Source organism: Ambystoma mexicanum, chromosome 4p, assembly GCF_040938575.1.
Source record: "Ambystoma mexicanum isolate Mex_15411 chromosome 4p, UKY_AmexF1_1, whole genome shotgun sequence".
Lineage (NCBI taxonomy): Eukaryota > Metazoa > Chordata > Amphibia > Caudata > Ambystomatidae > Ambystoma > Ambystoma mexicanum.
In genome coordinates this window covers 1,278,469,252-1,278,495,945 of record NC_090927.1, presented here as the reverse complement: position 1 = coordinate 1,278,495,945, position 26,694 = coordinate 1,278,469,252, and the positions used below count along the sequence as shown (strand labels likewise).

Below are 26,694 nucleotides of genomic sequence, written 5' to 3'. Positions count from 1 at the left end.
GCTTGGTTTGCTGGAGGCAGTAGTGCTGAGAGTTTTGAAAAATGCTTGTAAATTAGTACAAAGGTTTCTGGTGCACAGTTTTCAGTTGGTTGCTATTATTGTTCTTTTCTTTGAAAGAGGTTGGTTAAAAAGCCAAGTATTGAGCTGTTTCCTGAAAGTCGGGTGGTTCTTCTACAGGCAGAGAGGTTTGGGTTGGGTGTTTCACAGTTTTGTGGCTAGAACTGAAACAGAGGATCCTCCTTGCCATTTGTGGTTGAAGTTAGGGACAAGAACTAGTGCAGCATTGCTGGACCTACGTTTTCTGGAAGGAGTCTAGTGTTGAAATTACCTCTGTGGTATGAACGATTGGCTATGCACAAGGTTTTGAAATGCACCCTTTTTTGATGGGTAGCCTGGGAGCGTATGTGATGCTGGCGTGACATGTTCAAATCGCTTTATTCTGAGAAGTATTTTCGCCATTCAGTTTGGACTCTTTGAAGTTCCTCATTAGGTAATCTGAGATAGAGGCTGTTTAGATAGTAGTCTAATTTAGATAGTATTAGAGAAATTATGGCCATGGCTGTTTGGGTCAATGTTAAATAAGGTAAGATGTGGCATAGCATGCACATCTGAGAGAAACAGCTTTTGACAATGGCTTTGATCTGTGGATCAGGAGTGAGGCTGTTGTCCATTTTCATTCCAATATTTCTTACCCTGGTTGACAGGTTTGGGTAGGGATCCATCTCGTCAGGCCAAGGGATTGTGGTGGAGTTAGAGTCTGTAGGATTAAAGAGCATAGGGATCTGTTTTGCTAGGTTTAGCTTAAGTCTGTTTGCTGTCATCCATGCGTCCACCTGTGCAAGGCAGTATTTAATGTGCTGGTTGTTTGGTGATGTGTGGTTCACACATTTGTAGATTATTTGTGTGTCATCCACATAGTTGTAACGGGAGATACCAGATTTATTGATAATGTCAAGTAGGGGTGCCATATTGTTTTTCAAAAGTACAGGTGAGAGTGTGGATCCTTGGAATACTCTGCAGGTGAGTTGACGAGGCCGGGAATTATAGGGGCTCAAGATTGTGGTTTCAGTTTTACCCGTGAGGAAGGAGGCGATCCAGTGTATAGCGGATTCTTTAATACCAATATCTTCTAGTCTTTTTAGGAGGATCTAGTGACTAGTGGTTTCAAAAGCTGCTGAGATGTATAGCAGGATGAGCGCACTCTGAGTTTTCATCTGCATTGTTTTTAAGTGTATTCCAGATGGAGCACAGAGCTAATTCTGTACTGCTAGATGGTCTAAAACTGTGCTGTGCCTCATTCAGGAGTTGGTTTGTTTTGATGAAATCCCCAGAGCTTGTGATATATACATTTTTCCAGAGGTTTCCCAATGAAAGGCATGTTAGAGATAGGTTGATAGCTGGCTCGGTCATATGGGTCTGCTGCGTGCAGATTCAACTGAGTTGGGACTCTTCCAGTGCTAATGCATTCGCTGAGGGGGATAGGAAGATGGGTGTTAAGTCTGGGGATTTCATGATTGATTTGTAAAGATTGGGGAGATCCTGATCGGTCGCATAAGTCAATGGCAGATTGTAGGTCCTCTGCAGACAGAAGGCAGAAAGGCAATACAGTGGAGGGAGTGAGAGGTGTTGGTAATATCTCTGTGGTGTGTTGGTGGGAGCCTTCTCGTTGAAATGTGTAGCAATCTAGTCACAGAGCTCCTATGTAGGGTGGGCATTGCATTACAGGCTGTAGGGTTTTTTAATTCTCTGATGATCTTAAACATTTCCCTTTCGCTGTGATGTGCTGAATCAATGCGTTTGGAGTAGTGTTCTTTCTTTGCTTGGAGTACTTCAGCCCTGTAAAGGTGTAACTGTTGATGGTAAGCAAATTTGATTGTTCTTTCTCCAGTTTCTGTTTTCCCCTTTTTAAGTGATTTAGTCTGGGGTGAACCATTTGGCAAATTTCAATTTTGAGAGGGTTTGAAAGGTTTTTTAGGGACATATCAGTCCAACACAGAAATAACCTACTTGTGAATGTGGTGAAGTTTGACATCCATTGAAGTTGGTGGTCCATCTACAGGTACAGTAGATTTGATTGCTTCTAGTCTTTCTAGTAGAGAGTTGATGCATATTTCTTTCAATGGTCTGGTCATAGTCGATGGCTCTTTTGAAGATCCAGCGAAGTGTGGTGTCTCTGTGAATATTGTGAACGTGATAGATAAGTGATCCACCCGGTAGAGCTAGGGGTGCACTGGGGAGCAGACAGTAATTGTGTTTTCATTACAAAACATTCCATCCAGAGTGGGTGGGACCCTTGACCATCTGTTTGAGGTGTAATGTAGCAAGGTTCACTCCAAGTGACTTTGTAATAGCGGTGTCTTCCTTCTTGAGCCAGACGTTGAAATCTCCAAATATAGTTAGTAATGGCCGATCAACTGACAGGATGGCAAGAGTGAGTTAGTAAGTAAAGTGAGGGCTGTAGCAGGAAGGACTGTAGATTAAGAGGAAGCTTAGTGTAGCTGTGGGGAGATAGAGCCAGTCAGAGCAAGTGTTTCACAGTCTGGGAAGGTGTCAATAGGGGGTGCTGAGATGAAGAAGCAGCCTCTGTGCACCAGCGATATGCCACCTCCTCGCCTGTTGTTGCGATTAGCACAGATGGTCTTGAGCCCTGATGGGATACTTTCGTGGATAACCAGGGACTGATCATCGGAGAGCTGAGTTTCTGTGATGAAAAGTATGTCTTTCTGATCTTCAGAAAGAAAGACAAAAATGTCAGATGAGTGCTTGGAGATAGAACATGCATTTTTCAGGAGGCATCTTGTGCCTGTCATTTCTGAGGGGGTTCGGCTGGTTGGGCCCGTGCTGTTGGGCTGTTCAAGGTTGCTTTCATTCGTTTCCCAGGGCATCATGTTAAGGCTTTCAGAGTCAAAGAGGCCTAGTAGGTTCTTCTTGGGGTTTGGCACATCTATTAGTTCCTGCTGTATGGTTGTGGTGGATGGTGCAGGGTGTCTAGTGATGGAGTAACAGGTATTGTTTTGTGTAGGTCCTGTCCTATGGTTGGTTGAATGGCTGTTGGGGTAAATGCAAGCAACAATGTTAGGTCGTTGGTGAGTCCTGTTTCTCAGATCAATGTTAGGTCATGCTAGTGTGGTTTAGCTGGATGCTTCAGGAGGTATCTGAGAGATAAAATCCATCAATTGTCTCGTGAGGTCAGGTACTGGGTAGCCTGTAGGGTCTCGATATGCCTGATCAGGAGGGGGTAGGGGTGTTGCTAGGTCTGGAAAAGACCCGGGGATACGCTGATGTCAGAACTGTCGGGACTGGGGGATAGCTAACATTTTGGCTGTAGCTCCTGAGATTCTATCTGGGGCTACAACCAAAAGATCAGGGGCTATAGCCCCCTTAGCCACCCCCTAGCAACGCCTCTGGGAGGGGGCAGTGAGGGCTGCTTCAAAATATCTCCTTGTTCTTTCTTCCTTTCTGATTCAGCTGTCTTTGTGGTTTTTAAGCATCTTTCCACCCTGTAGTTGCTGAGGATTGGGATGTGGGGGAAATAAGGTAGAACAGAGATGGAAGGGGTGATTTTGTCTTTGGGCCTGTGTTTATAGATGGTTCATTTAAGGATTTCCTTATCCCTCCGTTAAAATGTTTAGTTGGGAAACTATGGAACTGTTCTGATTATGTTATAGGCCAATTGGCTTGTAGAGTATACAGATGGAATGATTTTCCAATGTTCCGGTTATGAAAAGGGTTTCTTCAGTGTAGGAGTGTATGAGGCTATGGTTCTAATGATTACAGAATGTATGAGGAACTGTTTGATACTCTATTTGTGAGGGGCCTAATTTCAATGAGATTGGACTGATTACAACAGAATAGATATACATAGGTGTGTTGATTTAACTTGCTTCTGTTTGTCAAGGCAGATACAGTGGGTCCAACCAGTTATAGTTTGGGGGTGGAGTTGAAATATGCGGTTATTATTGGGGACAGTACAGCAAGTTTAGGTTTGTAGGCGATTGGTATGTAGAGCCTGTGTGTGTTTGGTACATAGGCAGAACTAAAAGTATGTACTAGGTATATAGGCAGCAGAATTAGGTCTGCAGGCACAGACACTGATTCAACCTCCCTATTTACTGGGAATGCATGCATTTGATGGTGCTATGCAGATGTTAAGCAGATAGAGAAGTCAGCTATTCTATCATGCAGATGTTATGAGCAAAGCACTTTCAGAAAGCTCCTAAAAGTTTTGATGTACGGGCAAGTACAAAGAATACATTCTGGCTGCACGCTTGGTGTTCGTGTATTCATATTAAGTTAAACAGTTGTTATGGACGCCTGTATAAATACAATCAAATCAATCTGGCTTCGTGCTAGGTATCAGACAAAACAGTGAGTCAGCTACGCATTAGTGGTTGAATATAATTCAGATATATGATAGCTATGCATGTTTGTAGTATAAAAAGCCATACAAGTGTAATGTTTCAAAATAGATCCATGTAGTGTGTATGTGCACACCAACAGAGCCTACGGGCCTTGTATGAGTGTGCTGTTGCGGTAATAATGTGCTAGATGTATTTCCGCCACCCTACCGGCAAAAAACTCCCAGCTGGTAATACCGGCAAATCCCCCCATGGAGTCCTATGAGACTCCATGGAATGGGGATTTACTGGTGTTTCCTCTACTTTGATTCTGCTGGTAATTCCAGCAGACCAAGTGGAGGAAACTGTATTACACTTGGCCGCTAATACCAGTGGAATACAGGCAAACATGTAATGAGGCCCTATGTGGTTATGTAATTGGTTTGCAGGCAATTACAAAGAGTGAAATCCAGCTATGTGTTAGGTACACAGCGAGCAGTATGGTGAGAAGCGAAGTTGCTGTGATGTCTAACTCAATGATTAGCAGCTTATGTGTTACGTATGCATGCAGCAATAATTAGCTGTGCAGATGTAGTGGATGGTAAACAGAGATTTAGGGCCTCATTACACGGATGGCGGTAGGGATTTACCGGTACCGGTAAAATACTGGTACCGGTAAATCCCTACCGCCTTACTACGAGGTCCCTTTGCGGGTTGGGGGATTTAACGCCTGCTTTTTGCAGGCGTTAAAATCCAACCCGCTAAGGGACCTCGGAGCTAATTACGGCACCGCAAAATTGCGGTGCCGTAATTAGCGCCTTCCCCATTCCCATAGAGCCCTATGGGGCAGAAATGGGAATGGGGAAGGGCAATGGCGGAAGGGGGATTTACCGCCCCTCCAACCTTGGAATGGGGTGGTAAATCCCCTTTCCGCCAAGGCGGTGCCGGTATTTTACCGGCATGAGCCATGACGCTAATAGCGCCCTGGCTCACCGCCTACCGGGTAATGAGGCCCTTAGTCTAGACAATTGCTAGCCATGCAGGCTAAATACAATGAGTGAAACATTTTTAGCTAGAATTGTAGGCAAATAACAGTCAGTCTAGCTATGTGTTATGGGGTCAGCAGTATGATGAGCTATGCAGATGTATTGGTTGCTAGAGAGATTCAATGTAGATAATTGCTAGTCTAAAAACAACATTATTGCTATTCTAACATAACAAGATTATTGTTGGAATTTCAGGCAAAAAGAGGGTCAATCTAGCTTTGGTATGGGGTCAACAGTACAGTAAGGTATGTAGACCCCTCTCACCATGGGTTGGGAGGCCCATTAGCATGTACACCACAGCTGTTCTGACCCCAGAAGGGGCAGTTGGGAGGGCCCCAGTTTGATTGCTGATAGTACCACTCTTGGTTACCCAATACACCTATATGAAAATCTTGGCCAGTCCCTTTCTTTTACTTGCAGAAAAACACATGTACCAGCATCCCTAGTGGGCCATAAAAGACAGGGCAGACTGCCAGAGTCTCCAGAGAGATGCCTCAAGCCAGCGCTTTTGCATTGGCAATGGAGATATAGTGAACCGCTATGTGATGCAGCACCACCCTTTGTAACGAGCATCAGGAGCATGGATCACTACATGCTGCCAGCATTTACAGATTTACGTACCTGCAGATTAGCCATGAAGAGACTCCACGCGTAAACCCTGGCTCCCTGACACGAACATGGTCATTATTCAGTGTGTGCCGCCACTGTTCAGCCGGCGAACCCGCAAACATTCACCTGTCTTTAAAACCGGGTGGGGAAGATAGGGAGCAATAGGAATCAGGAAGGTGTGGGATCTTCGGGTGAGGTCAGAGGAGACAGAGGTGGTGGATAACGAGACGAGGAGGAAGGATGGTGTGGAGGAGTGTGGTGGTGATTTCTAGAAAAGGTGAGGTATTGGTTGGTGAGAAAAAGTGGTATTCTTTAGTGAATGTGCGTGCAAGCAGTGTGAGAGTGGAGTTGCAGTGGGAAGGTCCTCCTAATACAGTAAGCAAACGCTTTTCAGCATAATTATTTTGCTGTATTAGAATTGCCATTCATAGGACTGCCTATCCTGTGACCATGCTTTTGCATTTTCTACTCTCGGCCAGTAACAAAATGGATGGACATTAGGCCAGTTGAAAATATAATAATAAAAAATTCTTGAACCACATCTGGGAGTTGGCATGCTCTTGAGGCCATCTCCAACACTTTCTGTAGCGTGGGTTGTTTCAGGTCCTTCTAAATAGCCACAGGTGTACTCAGTACTCTCCTCTTCCTCCAGTGGTTTCTAGGGAAATAAGAAAAACAGTAGCTCAGTTCCTCTGTCCCACACTCTCCAAACAGCCTCATTTCACCAACTCCAACTCCTCTGCTGTTCCCTCTTCATACTTCCTGTCAAAGGCAGTGTTTCCTTGCCGTTCTTTTCCCTTTTCCATTGTTCTTTCTACTCGCCCCCCCCTTCATTTACTGATGTTCTTCCCGTTTGTCACTGCATGATGTACCCAATGTTGTGGTTTAGGAGCTGAGTGTTTGCTTGGGCCCTCTCCTACTCTCCAGAAACCAGGTAAGGGCTTATCATGCTCCAGCATCTCTCCAAGCACCAGAGATTTTATGGAGGGATTTGGTTTTGGTGTTTGAGATCCTGCCATTCTCTTTCAGTCCAACATCACCCTGTTCGACACAGCTCCCTTAACGGCATCGTCCATGTTGACAGATCATTACGCCCTACTCCTGGTAATGGTGTAGAGGAGTGGGTCCTCGCTGACTGCAGGTGCTTGTGGGAGGGACCAGCCGGCCGTGTATCTCTCTGTGTGGTTTCTACTGAGTGTGGAAAGAGGGGGAAAGAAAATTAACCCTACGGGACACTAAGAATACCACTATCACAATATTGTAACAAGAGGAATAGGGTTGGGGACCCTTACAAGGGAAGATCATATCAAGTAAGAACATCCACTCTTCCTTGTGACTGTACTGGGAAGGAGGGAGATCCAGGGCTGTCAAATAAGAAGGGAGAGGGTGTAGAGAACTATGAGAGTAAGAAATAAGAAAGCAGTACTTGGCAGGCGAGTAAACCAAGTCTGCATGTGAAACCAAGAGACCATAAAGAGAGCTGTGAAAGTAATACACGTGGAGATAGTACTTGGCAGGTTAGTACATCAAGTCTGTGTTGGGACAAATTGACCTAGAAGAAAAGGGAACCAGGTCCTTCAGACAGATATCTCTTTTGATTTAGTTACCGTAAAGTGTGCGGGACAGATATAGGATTCTGATATAGGACTTTTACTTTTGGACATCCTGACTAGGACATTAATAATTTTGGTTAAGGCAGGGAAGCCCCTCTTAGTGTTAGGGCAAGACAAGGTTTTTATTTTCATTTTCTCACTTGAATAAACGTTTATGCCAATCACAATGACCCATACGTGTCAGAGTCTTGCTTCGGCACCCTTACAAGACACAGAGGAGTCGCTTTTCAAAATTGAGTGCAAATGAAAAAAGCACAGAGAACGCTCTTTCTTCTTTTGCGCTAATTGCTGAACTGCACAGTTCACCTTATTCTCATAGGTGACCTTCACATTTCAGGAGGGGCTATACAATAGAGAGATGAGTTGTGTCCCCTTGCACACATTAGTGTCAGGAGCTCTACTGACACTAATCTATGACAGGCTCCAAGCAACAACGTGGTTGGTGGGAGCGCATTTCTCAGAGACGGGCCCAGAAAGGGCCCATCTCTGTGAAATGCTCATTAGAAAAAACATTTCCATCACTGATAGGGGGCTGGGAATGCATAAAGAAAAAAAATGACCGTTTTGGGATTTGCACATCGCTGTGCGCCTGTTCCCAACCGGCGGAGGGATTGCTCTTCCTTTCTGTGCATTTAAAAGCACAACCTGTTTGCGAATTCAGGATGAAATGCACAGAATAGCACCCCTAATTGTGCAAATGCGCAGAGGTGGGAAAAAGGACATCTGAATGATCCCTTCGTGAATTGGTCTGCTCCTGCTTTTGCACAAGAAATAATTTACACCCCAAAAAGTTTTGAGAATCTTGCCCAGAAAGTGGTGTATGAAAGCATTGCTGCTTGGCAGCGACAGCGCATCTGGATGAACTGCATTATGAAACCAGAAGTCTCTGTCTACGCCCCTAAACTGTGGACCTCAGTCGCCTCAAGATAAGACATCTAGCCAGCCATGAATTCAGAAAAGAGGTCAAGATTGGCATCTTTAAGGAGAATCTTTTTCACATCCTATAGGAAACACCACTAACCCCCAAAACCACCTTAGACAGTATCCCTTAGGCAGACAACCCCTTGCAGCCTACCGTTTCATCTCCCACCCGCACTTTTACATGTCCCCCACTAACTGTAAACAAACTAATCCCTTCTACCTGCCAATAATACTATAGGCTTATAGACTGAGGGAGGGATCATTATCGCAAGATAATGACTTGCCACCAAGTTATGGCCTCAGGCGAAGTTGGGTAAGGGCCACTAGCACACGTTATAATGACCCCTCCCGAGGTCTATAAGACTATTACCACGTAGTGTTAATAGTAATACATGTTTTGCAGTTTTGTTACTTTAACTGAGAGTTAATTAAAAAGACAAACAGAGTTTGTTAATTGTTTTTATTTTCTAATAGTTAAATTAAGTTGCCTTCATAAATTAAGCGTTTACATTACCAACTTGGTAATAATGGAGCAGGTTTAATATGAGCATGCATTAGAAGTCAAATAAAAGTAAACAATTTCTCTATAAGAAAGGGAAAACATTTTTCAATGTTTTCGTTTTTTCTTGGCTTTGTTAAATAGGATCTTGCAGCAAATTAAAGCTCCTACCAGAGTGGAAGTGTCTTATTGAAAAAGAATCGTGAAGAGAGAATGTACAGAATTGCAAATTGTCTGAGGATTGGTTCAGGGTTTAATACATTGTGTAGCTCTGTGCCGATGATCATCAGTCTCTGGCAGACTGGTTGCATGGATGCTGACTGCGCAAACTCAGCCAATTGTGCAGCCCCATTAGCAATCTTGGAGAGAGAGGGAGAGAGGTAGAGGGAGAGAGAGAGAGGGAGAGAGAAAGAGAGAGAGAGAGAGAGAGAGAGAGTCCCCCTGGTGGCAGAGAGCCATGGCAGATTGCCCTCTTTCCACCTTGCTCAATGGTAAAGAGAAACTTGAAAACTTGACCTTTGGTTGCAGATACAGACAAGTGTGCATAGGTGCTTCCCACCTAAACTAGCCGCTTAAAATGTGTGTTTCTATTTAAAGTAGGATCAAATAATCAAATACAATTAATTCAGCAATTGCCCACTATTCACATGACCCTAAAAGGGTGCCAAAAGGTCTCCAGGCTGCAATGGATGCCAGTTTGGCTGGATGGCGGTGATGACAACTTGCAAAGAGATCATAAGAGGGCGAGTGACTGGTAAGTTGGGAGTGTGAAGTAGAGACTGTCCCTTACCCAAACCCACCTGCATCTCCCGAGTGTGGTAGGCCAGAACTGGTGGTGCTCTGCAGTACATGTGCAATTCTGCAGGTACATGTGCAATAGTCTTCTGGATTGTATTTATGTCTTATGGTTGGCCAGGCCCAATCAACTGTCCATTCCCAATCATCAACTGCTGCAATGTGTTTTCCTCTTAGGAGACTACTTGTGGTGGTAGGCGAAGGCTGGAATCTGATTCAGCAAGGATCTTGTTTGCTATGCTCCGAAACGATGTTGCCACTCTACAGCTGGGACACATCGAAAGTATAAGATTTCCAGTATTTGGTAGTTCACGCATATCATCACTTTTCACTTTCGGCAAAGGTCCTCACACATTGAAATGGTGGTCCAACTCCAGAACCCATTGAAATGTATTGGAAGGGCCCTAGCAGAAAAATGCTCAATGGCTTTCTTTTTTAAAAACTAAGAATGAAAGTGGAATGCTGGGCAATTTCAAGGACTGCATGTTGGTCAATTTCTCTTACTTGAAGAGACTGGAGTTCTTTTCATGACCAACATCTCACTTGTTCAGTTTTGGCACAGTGGAGTAAAAAGTAATCCTAAGATTAACACACACTGTAGTGTATCACCTCTTTCAAAGCTACCAAAGTTAGGTCCCAGAAATAAATCCCCAAAAATCCTTTTTTGCTCAAGGAAGTGCTTGAAAGTATCAACTGTTTTTTGCTCTGCCCATTGGCCATACATGTGTCTATGTACCATATTTAAATGATTTAAGTAGTTCAGGCTGCAAGGTGGGAGAGAGGAGGTTTCATACAGGACAAGTAGATATATTTTTATGTGTCCATTCGGTAACATATTTAAATTCAACATCCCCATAGTATATGCACATGGGTTCTAAATAAATATTTTGTTTAATGCATTTGATTTATCTTGGGCTACATAAAGACAGGTACTGCGGCTACAACCGCACGATTGGACACTGCTAGAATGTTAATTGTATTTCTGGGCAACAAAACAAACGGACAATGCTTTACTTTATTTGGATGTTTTACTGCAACGATTGGCCCATTTAGTAGTAGATATATCTAAAACCATCCAGTTGCCACTAAAATCGATTAAGGTTACTGGAGAACTTTACTGAACGTGTTTGAAACTGTATATAACAACCGATTTAACAAACACAAATCAGATGTCTATGATTTCCGAATATAGAGAATAAAAGAATATATGAGCAAATGTTCTATTTGTTTCTTTGGGTAATGACTAGGGCCAACATGAACAAAACAAAATGTTCAGGTTCTGGAAGGAATTGGGTGAGCTCACGGCTAGAAATCCATCTTTATAACAATGTTATTGGCAGACTACAAGAAAAAACACCATGCCAATCTTTTGGAGGACATACCACATTGCTGCTTATAAAATAAAGGAAAATCTGTATAACAGGGAAACATGAGCCAATCAAGAGTACTGAAGCATTTTCCTAGTTTTCCCGATGCAGGTCATGTTATAATGAATCTCGATTTTGATGCTGACAAATCCATTTCACATGCATTTGACTGACACTCCTTTTTTTAAAAGCTGTTTTGACCATTTAATGATTCACTTGTGGTTGTTATTCTGCCATACCTTGTGTGCATTAAATAAATCAATACAAAATGAATACAAATAAAAGTAAAAAACGAGGAGTGGTGCAAAAACATACAGCCTTTTCAACCATTGTAAAAACAAAAAGGGCATATCTTCCCAGCCATTTGCTCTTAGATGATAGGGTTGCACTAAGGTCAGCGACAGTAGTTCTGAAGCCAATAAGTGGTCCGACATTTACTTGCGGATTTTGTAGGAAATGGAGACAGAAAGAAGAAAGGAAAGGGTAATCTAAATTCCTGTCCAACTGTAAACGGACAACAAAGATCTTCGTGTAATACAAGAGAAAGTTCTCTCAACAATGTTATTGTTTAAAAATACACACCAGAAAAAAGACTGCCAGGGATTCAAACTTGGGTCAAGTGGGCTAAACCTTCACCACTTTTTTATTTTTTTAATTATTATTGTGTTTAGTTTGTAAACAGACTTTTACAACATTACATTTGAACACATTTAGACAACATATTATACTCACCATCACTCATTAAGACAGATCTATCAACAAATTACATTCACCACTGTACCACACCATGTCCCTTTGAGAGAGCAGGGCAAACGCGCCCTGTTAAACAAACAGGATGTGTTTGCCTCGTTCACAGGACAGGCAGTCATGTGAATGCCCTCCTAATACAGTCAACAAACGCGTTTCAGCATCATTATTTTGCTAAAAAAAAAGTGTGTGTTTGCTGTATTAGGATTGGAATTCATAGGACTGCCTGTCCTGTGAACGTGTGTTTGAATTCTCTGCTATCGGGAATCATACATTTACTGTGACTCCAAAAAGTCACCAGGGACCAAAACTGCGCCTTTGCACAGTAAAGAAATGTCGACCCCCATTACTGTGACTAATCGAAGCGGGGGTGTCCCCCGCTTCTCTTAGTCATGGTAATGGGGGTTTGAGGTGGTGGGGGTTGTGTGAGTATCCCCTGCTTCCATCAAACAGAGAGCAGGGAACAAGAAAGATTTAGGGAAAGAAAAAAGAAAAAGGGACCTTGCGGTGCCAGCGCCGACCCACGTAAGTGGATGGGAACTGACGCTGCAGGATCGAGGGAAGCCAGTGGCACACATTCGTGTGTCCAACAGTTAAGGTGAGTGGCTAGGGCGGGGGAGTGGGGTAGGAGGATGCGGGCCCCAGTGAGCAATCTGATCACTGCGCCACACCATAATGGTTGTCGACATTTTCATCGGCGGAATTACGGGCGATGCAGTGATCACATATATTCCTGCTTGACTACTGCTGCAAGAGCAGAGAATTAAGGAAACAGATTATACTGTTTCTATATACAAAATGGATGCCCACACATCCTTTAAATCAGTACTTTACAGCAGATTTGCTGCTTATTTAACATAGGAACTTAAAAAAATATATTTTTAAACAATACCATTTTTGAGAGCACTTCCCCTTTAATTATTTCTTCTAAAAGGAATCAAATAACCCTACCGAAAGCAGGTGGACCTGAAGGGTGGAAGGCACAGTCAGCAGTTATATGAACCAATATTATTGGTTTTCATTTCCCAAACAAGAGAAAGGAAGGACTTGCAGGCGTAGCTAGCTGCCAGCTTTTATGTGATCACAAACAATTATTTATATTCCATTTCCATTTATCCTATGAAAACTCTCATCAAACAGCAAGTCCAATGCCCTATTGTGAGCCGGGATTGCTTGAAGAACCAAGCGTAGGTGTGTAAAACTAACATCATTAATATTACTAAACGTGGATAGTTCACACCACAAATGCTAACACGCCCTATTCTAACAGCATACCTTTACAACCTATACAAGGCCCCTGACTTCAAAACCCACAACTTTTACAGTCTGATGTTGTTAAACTATTTCATTCCACATGCCAATATCATTCAAATAAAAATACAGCATTCTCTGATATACCACATCAAGGCAATAACAACAGTGTCCATAATTAGCCAAAGCCACCAAACTTTCCTTAGTATCTGCGAAGATAAAGACACCATTCAGTATAATGTCAAATAGATTCTCTTCTTGCAGCTGAAGAGTCACTTCTTTAGGGTTTGCGGAAATATTGTACTTTTGCCACATTTGCATGTCCACACCTGGTGAATATAGCACATACATTTGCAGGCGGAAAAAAAGGGAAGATTTTTATGAAATATTTCACACAAATGCACTATATTTGCGTTAACCAGTAAGCCCTTTTCTAAACAGCACATCTGACACAATGTAAGATGAAACTGGAGGTTCTGACAAAACATGCACACACAGGAATTTGTCAGTGTTTTTTAAAACTAAGTTTTGAGCACAGGTGATTTCAGTCTTTTTCAAAACTACCTCTGGACTGGAACTAGCCAACTGTTTTTGTATTGGGATGATCCCTCATATTTTAGCAGAATAATTTCTGACTCTTTCGGGCAAAATACTTCAATAGTCTGTCCCATGGTGGCACTGAAGGGCTTTGTAAATGACAGACTGGCTATTTCTCAAATATCTCTCAAAGGGACCTTCTTAATCAGGAACAAACGGGATGCAGTGGGTATAATCATGGTCTTGCCTTTAGTCATTGACGCAGAGGTTGATACAGAAGCTAAAAGAGTGACATATGATGAGCAGAAGAGGCCTCCCTAGTGGTTGCTGACACTCTCCATAACTGGGCTACGCATAATAGCAAAAAATATTGCTGAAATATGTTATAGGTTATCCAGAACAAATCCAGGGAATCCATCTATCACAGGAACTCCTCGATTGTCTTGTCATGTAGCTCAGAATGGAGTGGCTGATTGGTTCTGCTGGGAGGTTGTGTGGATGAAGACAATATAGCAAGGCTTGGAGGAACAAAAACACCAGAGTGGATGTGAGAAGGAGCTCTGTGGTACTGGATAATTTTAGCCACAAGGATACAAAATACATCATGTGAATATCCAGATACAAAAGCAGGTGCAGATGGAGAATAGATAATATATTTCTTTGGAATCTCAAAATGATAGGGACCAGGAGGCTCTGGGGCCAGCGGAAGCCACACAATGATGCAATCTTTGAAGGTGGTACATGAGTGATCCCACGCATCCTTTCCCCCTCCACAATTTTGTACTTAAGAATGCCATACAAGAGGCATCTAAGACGTGTTTGGGACTACATTCAAGTATCCATGGTGCCACGGCAGTTCAATAGCAGCTGCAGAATCACAGAGACAGTGATTCATGCCACTATGCAGAGAAGCAAGTGGGAGGCTCATGAACCAGCAATAGATGAGACAGTCATTGAGCCGGCGAGCGGCTTGTCAACTCGCACACGCTTCTCACATGCTCACTGTTAAAGGTCGACCAGCAAAGGACTGGTGGGCTCATTAACAGCATGGGCAAGTGGAGGAGAAGAAACCACTCAACTCAAAGACTCAGGGACCATCTCAGCTGGGCCACTAATACAGTACCACTTGACTCGAAGGCAGCAGCAGCTGATTTTGAGCTCTCTGCATACACAAAAACATTCAATTACGACATTAGCAAACAGGGCAATTAGGAAAAGCTGCACAACATTAGAATGATGCAAAAGAAGACAGATACACCTGGGTACGGTGAACTTCAAAGCTCTGACCAATTAGGAGTCCTGGCGCTAACAATAGGCAGACTGAGCCAATCATAGGGTTTACTGTGTTGGAATTAAGAACACGAGTTGGAGAGAAGGTGCAGGTGAATAGGAGGTGAGAAGGTGCAAGGAAAGCAGATTATTTTTTTATTTATTATTTATTTATTCATAATGCGCCGAAAGCCCGTAGGCATTGGGCGCAGAACATTAACACAAAAGGACAAACAGCAATATACAGGACAAAGTATCATGAGTCTGAAAAATTGGTGGGCAGTGCAGCCCAGTCCTTTATGCACATTGCTAGGAGCAACCAGGAACCATAACCTAGATCCTGGCAAGGTCCAGAAGACATTTAAAAGAAAGAACACTGATTGGAAGGCTGCTGAGGCTACAGCACGAGCCTGAAATGTGCCAGTGACCCCTAAGAAGCAGCATAATCACAGCATGTTGTTGGTTTGAGTCTAGCTGCAAGGGCCTGTAATAGGCTGAAGTGAGGAGATGACCCTTCACTGGTGGAACTGCAGTCACATATGTACCCTAGAAGCATTACAGTAATTTCTGCTGGTAAGAATTTTGGCTATCCCTTTGGGCAAGGGGAAATCACAGGTTCTTGTCTGGAAGGCATTTTGCTGTGTCTGTACTTTTTGGAGCCAAGGAATGCAACATGTGACAAGAGTGTTAAAATGTCTGAGCATCTGAATGGTGCACCCTCCCTACCCCCTCAGTATTAAAGAGAGACACCCAGTAATAGACAGATGGAATTTGAGAGTGGCACGTCAGTAGTACCCCTTATAGCTCTTGAAGCACATCTGTGAATTGTGTGCAAAGCTATGCGTTGGACACTATGGAAAGAAGGATTAACTCACTTTATAGCTTAAATTACATCCTGGTACTTCATTATGATGAACTTGTGTATGGAAAAAATTACAGTAATTTCGGCACCAGCATTTTCTCCAGACCGGAAAAACACAAGTTTGCCAGTGGGGGCCACAGATCTACCAGCAGGCCTGACCAGACCCTTAACAGCAAAGAAATGCTTGAATCACAGACGATCCCACTGTCAATCCAGTTGTCTCGCTGCTCGTAATATCCCAGTAATACCGGGTTATCGGGCGGAGGCGACAGTAGGGCTAGTTTGCCAGTATGCCGGAATTGCCAGCGGGGTACCAGCAAATTCCTAATGAGGGCCATAGTTCAAGAATAGTTCAATTTACCAGCAAGGAACGGTATCATGAAGCCCTCATTGAAAAAGAATAGAAAAGGAATGGATCAGTTCATGTGTGGCAAAACAAAGGTACTGCACTTCTTGAACATTAACTTCTGCACCATAAACAAGACGCTCAGGAAGTTCTAGGGTGTTATCCTGTGAATGAGAAAGAAATATCCCTGAAAAACAAGACATAGGGGGTCATTACGAGTTTGGAGGCAGCCATGGTGCTGTTAGCACCATGGCTGCCTCCAAAGTCGTGTCCGGGTTCTCTGAATGGGGACTTACCGGGTCATTCCAACCTTGGAGGACCCGGTAAGTCCCCATTCAAAATACCCTTCCCCATTCCCATTCGAGCCCCCATAGGGCTCAATGGGAATGGGGAGGGAGCGAATAATGAGCCCGCAAATAGCGGGCCTGTTATTAGCTCCCTGGTCCCTTAGCGGCTCCCGCTAAGGACGGCTGGTTTTACCAGCCGGCCTTAGTGGAGCCCGATAAGGGACCTCGGAATGCAGCGGTAAGGGGTTGACAGCACCGGCATCCTTACCGGCGCTGTTAACCCCTTACTGCCGCACTCGTAATGACCCCCATAGTATTGAAAAGGGTATAATAAAGTGGTTGCTTCCAGATTTCTCTGTAAGCAGGCCCTGTGCAGGCATCTGAAAATCACACATTGCGGTCGGAATCGAATTTCATTATGCAAACAATAGTAATTCCTCTACCACTTGGCCCTCTTTAGACTTGAACCTGAGATTAAAACGGGGTAGCATGAGCCACACCAAAAATAAAGTGCATCAAGGACAGTTTAAAAAGCCACCCAGGTTCAGCCGATGAGTTTACTCCTTCCTCTCCAGGCCCTCAACAAGAACCAGCCTGTGGCAAATGTTGCAGCAGAGTCCTTGGCTGATAGAGGTAAAAACAGGGCCTCTGCAACTGTCTGTATATCTCGAGCAATGAGGAGGGGTTTTAGAGATCTCCTAAAATCACCATAGCAGGGGCATAGGAAGAGGAAATGACCCATATTTTCTGTTGCAGCCTTGCACAAAAGACATACTGGAGTGACCTCATGATTCCATTTGTTCCTCAAGGCAGCCAAGGGCAAAATGCCCATGTGGCCCTTGATGAACAATGTTTGCATCCGCTTTGGTTACATCCAGTCCAAGTAATTTTCATACCCCAAAGAGGTCTTCAGTGACCAATATCTGGTAAACTGGACCGATACAATCAACTTAGTACTCATTTCTTCCTCCTTTGCTGTCCTAAGGGCATCAGCAAAGGGAGTTTTGAAATCTCTGCTAATAGTGCAAGGGGCAGTCCAATACTCGTTTAGACCAATGGCCTGGAATTCCTTCTTCACGAATGAAAACTATGGCAAAGACTGCCCCCCCTTCCTGGGAATGCACATCAACAAGGACCAGCCTATATTTCACCCCTTAGTCGCTAGACCAAAGTCTACCCCAATAAAATGCAGACTTTTGTGATTGGCCACAGATCTAACTCTAGAACTACGGGGAGATTAAGTGCACAAGTCGTTAGGCCTAACATGTTCTTTAGAAACTGTTTTTCAATTGCAGCCAGAGTCATCTTGTTTGAGCAACCTCACAGTTCTGCAACAAAAAGTGCTGCTTGCCTGGCCTGGGCTATATATGCCTCCGGGGTTACTCCAACAGCACCACCAATGCTCACCGGTGAATTTAGCTAATGCACCACTGCATCTAGCGAGAACCAGTGCGGCTTTACCCAATTGCCCACACCATGTGCAGTAGTCCTTGATTCTAATGCCCAAATAATCGCATGTGTGGACTTGTTCAATTTGGGCAACTCCTAGGGAAAGTTTGAGTTTAAGTTGTTGCCTCATCCTGATCACCTTCAACATCATGGTCTTGGTCTTTTCAGTGTTGATGGAAAGACCATTCACATGGCAGAAACCCTCAAAAATGCTTAGCTGATGGTGCAGTCCTGCTGGTGTTAAGGAGAGAAGGACTGTGTCATCAGCAAACATAAGGACAGGGATCCTTTCATTTCCCAAAAGAGGCCCATCTTTGGGTACCTTCAAAAGATCATTTTTCACACCATCAGATGTGGACCCCTTGCTCACTATTCTTAGAGAGGCACAGCTCCACTCTACTGATGAGGTCCAACTGTCAGTCTAGAAATACGGATACCTCTACTTTGAGACCGCAAATGCATTTTGGTGGCCGTGGACCAACCGTCTCATGCACGATACGACAGAATATAGGTTTTCGAGTTTGCCAATGAACGGCCATTTTGATGTAGCAAGAATAGCCATTTTGTTTTCTAACCATTGCTCATTGCTTTCTGTTCCAATTGCTTCGCAGTATATTTTCCGCTTACACTGCTCGACTGTGGAACATTGTTGTCTGTATGTGAAAAGGACAAGGCCGCAGGGCCGTGAGGATAACAAGAGTTCGCTGAAACACAAATGTAGGCAGCGCCAGGAAGAATGCCCGGCTCCCTCCCGAATGTAGCCTTGAAGCAGAGCTGCAGGGCATTTAATCATTTCACAGCTGCCAGCCAGTCTCGTTATATGGTAGAATATGTTAGAATAATACCGCTAAAGGCTTGAATTATGCTGTTCTAACAGCCCCCCCTTTGCTGAGCCCGCTAGAGCATGTCAGCTCCCAGGACGCGAATAGCACCTGATAGATAGCAAGGTCCGGAATGCAACTCCCCCCGTATGTAGTTCGCTTCCAAGAACAGAAGCGCCGTGTTCTATTCAATAACCGAAAGATTCCTTCGCACTCACAAATTGCAAATTATTACTAGAATAGATGTTTGAAGGTGTCATAGTGGTCGGAGATGTCCATCATCACACCAAGTTCAAAGAAACCCAATAAAGGGGGGTGTTAAACATATCATAACTGATTGTTTGATATCCATTTTGTATATATGTAACTGATGTACGTAATTCACTCTCTTGCGTCCCTCGCGGTCTAGGGATACACGTCGCGGGGCGTGAGACCGAGTTGGCCAACTGAGACTTTTGCTTTGCAATAAAACCCTAGCTTTGGGAATACAACCTTGCGTCTGGAGTCTCTATCGTGTGTGGTGACCCGCCTTGTTTCCATAGACATCAGGGTCCCCTAGGGGCCCCTTTCACAACCAGACCGAAACACGTGTCTGGGGTTGCTGTTGATACTCTTGTTCAGAGGAGAACTGCCTAGCATTTCTGTGCTGGACTGCCCCCGGGCAGGACAAAGACTGATATGTTTTGGATATTTCTCCTGTGAAAGTGCGCTAAAGACTTTGGGTAAGGCTCTCGTAACCGGGACTAATGTCCGGCAGAGGGACTCCCAGGACCCCCATTGGTTTTTGCATTTTTTAGAGCAGCAGGGAGGCCAGGTGCTCACTGATGTGGATAGTGCTTCAGCCAGCCCCATTGTCTCCTTGCCCTGTTGTCCACATGCAAGGCCATATTAGCATTCAGCAGTTCTAACGGGATTACCCATGTATGCCAAGATACTCCATAACCTGGTTCTTGGGACAGTGTCGAACGCCATCCTTAAGTCAATAAAGACGGCATAGATAGGTATACTCCTCAGAGCTACATATTTATTGCATAAAAGGCATGGGCTTCATTATACGGTAGGCGGTAACCATGGCGCTATTAGCGCCATGGCTGCCGCCGGTATTTTACCGTGTCTGCCTTGGTGGATGGCGGAATTACCGCCCTACTCCAAGGTGAGCGGGGGCGGTAATTCCCCATTCACCAAGGCACTTCCCCATTCCCATTTTTGCCCCCATAGGGCTCAATGGGAATGGGGAAGGCGCTAATTACGGTACCGCAAATTGCGGTACTGTACTTAGCACCAAGGTCTCTTGGGGGCCCCATTCCTTAACGGCTGGTAAAACCAGCCGTTAAGGTCGGGTCCCGCAAAGGGACCTCGTAGTAAGGCGGTAAGGGTTTACCGGTACCGGTGCCCTTACCGGTACCGGTAAACCGTTACCGCATACCGTGTAATGAGGCCCATAATAGTCTTAGGCACTGGTCGACTGTGCTCAGTGCTCTCCAAAAACCTGCCTGGAGATGGCTGAAAACACCAGCCTCACTAACCCATGCCTCAAGATAGCACAGGAGTGCTCTTGCAAAAATCTTGCCACCGGCATCAAGAAGGGAGATAGGCCTATCATTGGCTGGGTTGTCTCTAGCTCCCTTTTTTGAAAATAGGCACTATGACTGCCTGTGTCCATGACTCTGGAATCCTGTTCATACTCAGAGCTACATTAAAAATCCTAGTCAGTTAAGAGACCCAAATCAGTGGTTCATTACCAAAATAGTCCCCTGGAACCATGTCCGGACCTGGGGCCTTGCCCATCTTCTGTGACTCTAGGGCTAACCTCACTTCTCCCTCTGTGAGACTAAAAGTGGGCACAGTCAAGCTTGTACTGATATCACCAGCATACCCACTATCAAAACCTTGTTGGTCCTTATGTAAGTTTGTGAAGTTGTTGATCCATGTCAGTTCCGGAATAGCCCCCAATAGGCGATTATGCTCGACAGGGCGGGCTCCACTCAGGAGTTCCCAGTATCTATTTGAATTTCCACATTTCATTGCCTGCAGCAATGAATCCCACAATTTGCACTGATATTCTTGTTTCTTTCTTTTTAAAATTAGGGTATAGTCCATCCTTGAAGTACGCAAGTGGGCTATCCCTTCGGTTCTCACCGCTTTGGCCTGTTTGATCAGTGTGCCTTTGGCTCATCGACACTCACCATGGTACCAGGGATCTGTACGCAAAAGCCATGTTTCCCATGGTTTTCACTGGTTTAGGAAAAAAAGCCCAAAAATTCTCACCAGTTCATCATGTGCCATTACACTATCAGTTTTTGCATCACACGGCATTGAGAAGTGTCAGTCGAGAATTGGAAGAATATGATTATAGATATCAGGGATTAGCCTCAAAACTCATCTCCAGTGCTCAGTGATAGAAATTGGGATTGCTGGGCCATCATCCTGTTCGTCAACCATTCCAAACAACTTTAGGGAAAAAGCTAAAATGAACAGATAATGATCACTCTCAACCCTCGGTTGCACCTCAAAGCCAATGATAAGTTGCCACACCTCGAAATTAAGCAGCATGTAACCAATCAGACTTGAGCGGTTTACACAGTGGAATGTAGTTCTAGCTCGGGAATTGGCCGGGACCCTGCCATTGCATGCTCCTAAGGTATTTAGGAGTTATGGCCGTCCAACATTTGTTGGATAAAGTCAGGATCTTGTGAGTGATCCTGTGCTTTATCGGAAGCCAGTGTAAGGCCCTTCTGGCATCCGAGATATGGGGCCTCATTATGACATCGGCGGTAGCCGCTGCCGCCAGTGTCATTTTTTTCCAAGCGCCCGCAAATGGGCCATTACCGGGTCATTACGGCCCTGCTGGACCCAGTAATGGCCCATTTGCGGGCGCTGGAAAAAAGATGCTCCGGCCGAATGCGAATTGGGAGGTCGGAGGCACCGGCACCGTTTATAACGGTGTTGGTGCATCCGACATGTTGTGCTCGCAGGTGCCGCAACCAGCAAACTTATAATGAGGCCACGGACTGTGCCATTCTGAGTGACTTGAAGCGATTGAATGTTGGCTTGCGAAGTGCCGGCCAGCAGACTGTTGCAGTAGTCCAACCTGGTGTTCACAAGGGCGGAGGCCAGTAGGGATCTACTGCTGGTTGAGACGTATGGGCGTATGTGATTAAGGAGCTTGTTAACGTAATTGCAGGGGGATCACATATGCAATACTTGATGTCTCATGGTGAGTTCTGTGTCTAAATACTTGACACTTTTTGCTACCATGGTTCTGCTGCCCACAATGATAAAGCAGCCATATTCGGGATTGAGTTTCTTCGACCGTGGCCCTGAGGACACGATCAGCAGCTCAGTTTTATCCCTGTTAACGGCTAGGGAATTTGAGGCCATCCAGATGTGGATTGCATCATAGACTACGTTGATGGCATGGGAGTCCAATATATAGTCACCTGTCGGTTTCATATCTAGGATTATCTTGTAGATTTCGGATAAAGTACACTGCTTGAAGTCGAATGTGGGTGTTGCACATTATTATTCTGAGGGTTGTTACAGCTAAGGGGAAGATGTAGAGCCTCGCCAGAGCCTGTAATACTCCCTAGTTGGATCCGAATGGTCCGTTGATGGCTTGTTATTTTAGATGAGATTTCATTGTGTATTGCCTGGCACCAGGCTGGATCTCTGCTATAACTTTGATTCACATGGGACTTTCCCTCCAATTCTGTGAGAGTTTGCTTGAACTGGAGCGTGCATTGGATATCCTTGTGTTAAAGTTAGCTGATTTGGCTTCCATAATGGCTGCTTTACACATTTTCACTACCTGCTTAGAGACTGATGGATTGGGGGCATGGGTTATTGCACCACTCCCTTTCCAAGGATCTTTTCATGCGTCTGAATAATGGTATCATTGTACCAGCTGTTCTTGCAGTTTTCAGGTTTGATCCTTTTAACTGTTTCTGGGGCTAGGGTCTGTACAGTGGAGCTGATAGTCGGTGTCAGGTGAGTCACCAGTTCAGTAAAATCGGTAAAGGTCTCTATAGGAAGTAGCCTAGCTGCCAATAAAGCAGACAGCTTGGGTAAAGGTATTGATTAAGGTGGGCAGATTGGTGGGGGGCCAGCAGGGTTTGCAAAAAATCAAAAACAGAATATTCAAGGTGTTCGAATTTGCAGTAAAGAATTCGATATAATCACGTAGATCCTTTAAATAATCTGGTCAATAAAAACGTATGGTCTATTTCAAAGACAAAAAGTCTTTAGGTTTGTTTCTCATTTTCATGCATGCAATACATCTGTCATGTTGTCCTGATAACAGTCTCAATTTTTTATGTATGGCTGAATGTAAAATGTCGTTCTTTTTCTTGTGCCTGCATGATATTATGTTGCACATTCACTTGCAATAGTTTATTCCAGTTGTTAATTTCATACATGAAGGGCGTGTTTCTGAGGTGCAAATCAGGTGTCACGTGTTTATACTGTGCTAGTGGCTGGGTATTTATATGTTAAGGTAACATTCTGCTGATAGGTGTCCTTACAATTTTCCTCTGTTTCTGATGGTATTTATTAAAGCTTGTTATTGCTTTCTTTTCCATATTTCGATATTCTGGTAGTCCTTGGCATTATCTTTCCAACACTGTTAAATAGTTTAATAACTTGTATATTATCCTTATGCATGATCTTGGTTTTCCATAATGTGTACATCCTGATTAGTGTCTTCTTTTTCGATGCTGATTGAGATCACTTTTAGAAGTGAAGTTTTTCTCGCATTCAGTACACGTATATGGTTTCTCTCCAGTATGTATTCTTATATGTCCATTAAGATTATCTTTCCGATTAAACCTCTTGGGACAAAAGGGGCAAGCATAAGGTTTTTCACCAGTATGTGTTCTATAATGTGTGATCAAATGGCCCTTTCGAAAGAAGCTTTTCTCACAAACCGTACATGCATATTGCCTTGCTGCTGAATGAATAGCCTTATGTCTAATAGTCTCTCTCTTAAGGCTGTAGCTTTTTTCAAATTCAGTACCTGTACATTGCGCATGCTTTTGCTGTGTATTTGAAAAGCCATTAGGAAAGCCTGCAGTCCTTAAATCACCATCATTGTCGTTATATTTCTTCGGTATCCTTCCTTTGGGCCTTCCTTGGTGGAAATTATAATGTTCAGAGTTGTTTAAACCAATTTCACAATGAGCAGATTTTCCTGCTCTCATTTCTTGATAACCTTCTAGCCATACTTGACCTCTCGAGTTTGCTCCCTTGTGAGAGCTCTCAAACAACTTGGTATGTCTTTTCTCGGATGACATTTTGCAGGTGGCTGATGTTTTTTTGTTATATTGTTTAGACTCGCCACCTTTTCTTTGCCTGTTAATGTTTCTTTGCCCTGTTGGATTGAAATGATAGACAGTCATAAGTATGTTACATTTAATATGTTTAAAACAATACAGTACTTCTTTCCAAACAAGCATCCAAAAATATGAAGATGTATTTTGAACTTTAAATATTATAGAATCTGATATGGAGATAAAAACGATTGTCTCTGTTCATAATGTAAACCTATCACACTCTTTACTGCTATCCAATGTTCATGAAATAGGCTAAGCATAAAAACATTGAAATCCTCAAAACAAATACACGTTACAAGAAAAACATTATTGATTTAGAAGAGGGAGAGTGGATCAACAAAAAGAAATACACCCATTAAAAAAATGGTCTAGCTCGCAGCTCTCAAGATTTCCATGAATACATATTCAATACAAAACACCCTGCAGGACAATCAATAAGTACAATCCAATTCCAAGTTGGACTTTTTGGAGTGATTCCCTATCTGGCGGAGAACAAATTACTTACCTCTCTGTTGGAGGTATAGGATAGGAATCTGTTGGAAGAACATCAGAACATTACAGAGAGGTAAGTAATTTGTTGATATTCTATGATATCCTGTCCACAGCACAGCTGTTCTTTGGAAATTTTACTGTCACTAGGGGCACAGAACGGCTATATGTCAGCTTCGTCCAACGCCTCTAGTTGCCTGCACCGGACATAACCTTGGGGCCAGTATATATTGAGGCACAGCACCCTGTGACCTCAGTTCCACCCTTTTTCCCTAGCACTCTGACGCTGAGGGACCATGGAACCAATGGTGTCCTGGCTATCTGCCAAGAGGAGCAGGTAGGGAGGGCGATGAGGAATCTGTGGAAGGAACACCAATCCGAAAGAATATTACAGAAAGGTAACTGATTTGTGATTCTAATGGATGCCTTCCTCCCACCGACTCCTCATATATGATGTACTCCCAAAGTAGTAAGTAGATTAGGAGGAGGGTGGAATGCAAGGATACCACCTAGAACAGAAAACTCAAGAGGGCCCCCTACTAAATCAGCATCCTGGTCTGAATGGGAATCCAAGCAGTAATGCTTAGCAAAAGTGTGCAGAGACTCCCACGTTGCCGCCTAGCAGAGGACAGGGTTTTGTAGGGAAGGCATGGTATCACAAGTATAACACTGACACAATGGATACAATTTGTAAAACATTTATTGAAAATGTTGGGGTCAGAGAAACTCCTACTGTGCCCTATAACTAAGATGGGAGTAGTCTCGACCATCAAATGATAAACAAAACAGTCCGTCAAATAAAATCAATGTTCAAAAGAACAAATGTAGTTGAAGCAGCTCGCCTCCTCACGTTAAACCTCATGGAGTAAGGCTGTCCTTGTAGGTAGGATGACACACTCTGGCTCGGTTTCGAACCCTCTAACTCTCTGGCCTTCCACGTTAAAGTTTCTTTCTTGACTTCAAAATGATATTCCGATGTAAAGTTCACAAAGGTCCCCCTCTGCTGGGCTCAGACCTTACAGTACACAGTTTACGTAGGCCCCACTCTTTCGGGCTCAAACCTCTCACGTCACAGTTCAACACAAACTTGCCAGGGGGCTCCCTTCCCCAAGCTTTTTGTACTTCGGGTCTCGCTCAATCGGGCTCAGACCAGCTCATATGTCGAAGACTTTCGCATGTGCATGGCTCTCTTTACAGATCCCTGCAGGACCACTTCGACTCAAAGTTCACGTTTACTTTTGCTTCATTCACTTTTGGTTTTTGTTCGCTTTATAGTTTCAAACAATGTACCTTTCATGGAGGCTTTCAAATGGGCTACTTCCTTTCGCCGGACCACTCTGTTACTTAGTATCGCTGATCTCAAAGCTGCCTTTTACTTCAAAGTTCATTCAGAGGTCTGCCTTTCTTTGCATCTCATCCACACGTGTGCAGCCTTCCCTTGTGATATAATGTTGCTACTTCATTTGCTTTAACACACACTGGTCACTCAGGTCACTTGCCAACTCACCGGCTGTGTGCGCTTCTTTCTTGTTTTGCTATTTCCAATTCAAAAGTCAAGGTAAGTACCACAGGCTTGGCCTCGCCTGCCCAACTCTCCCTTTCAACCAGGAAACACAATGCAATCTTCACTTGTGGAATCTGGCCTTCTGGATGGGTCTTTCGCGGTCTGTCGGAGGCAACAACCTCCAGTAGGGAACCCTTAGGGTTTTCGGCCCGCTGCTCTTGTCCCTTAGTCCATTGTTCTGCTACAGTAGGCGTGCCTTCGTCCTGGAAGTTATGCTCGTACTAGTGTTCCACCTTGCTTAGAGTGTGTTTTTAGGTGTTGCCTTTTATTCATGTGAGGAGAGCTAACTGGTATCAGGTGTATGCACTTAGTGTCAAATACCTGACTTTGCCTGACCCGATTAACGGGACATGTCCAGTACGATGTGAGAGAGTTAATCTAGATACTCTCAGTCACGCTCTTCCTCGGCCCAGTGTTTGTGTAAAAAGCGGGGGGACTAGGGACTTCTGAAAACCCTACAAAATAGGATGGGGTAGATGAACAAAAAAGATGCAAATACCACGTCTCACCATCGGCTGTCTCACCCCCACTCCCTGAAGACCCCCCCCACCCAGGTGA

General features: G+C 44.1%; 1 protein-coding gene across 1 annotated transcript in view; it reads right to left on the bottom strand.

Moving 5' to 3' along the window:
- Window positions 1-11,790: 11,790 nt before the first annotated feature.
- Window positions 11,791-26,694, bottom strand: part of LOC138453800 (zinc finger protein 282-like) — a 504,037-nt gene continuing 489,133 nt past the window's right edge. The window contains exon 7 of the mRNA XM_069606968.1: window positions 11,791-24,121. Coding sequence (XP_069463069.1) covers window positions 23,448-24,121 — 674 coding nt within the window. The 3' untranslated portion in view covers window positions 11,791-23,447. The remainder of the gene's footprint in view (window positions 24,122-26,694) is intronic.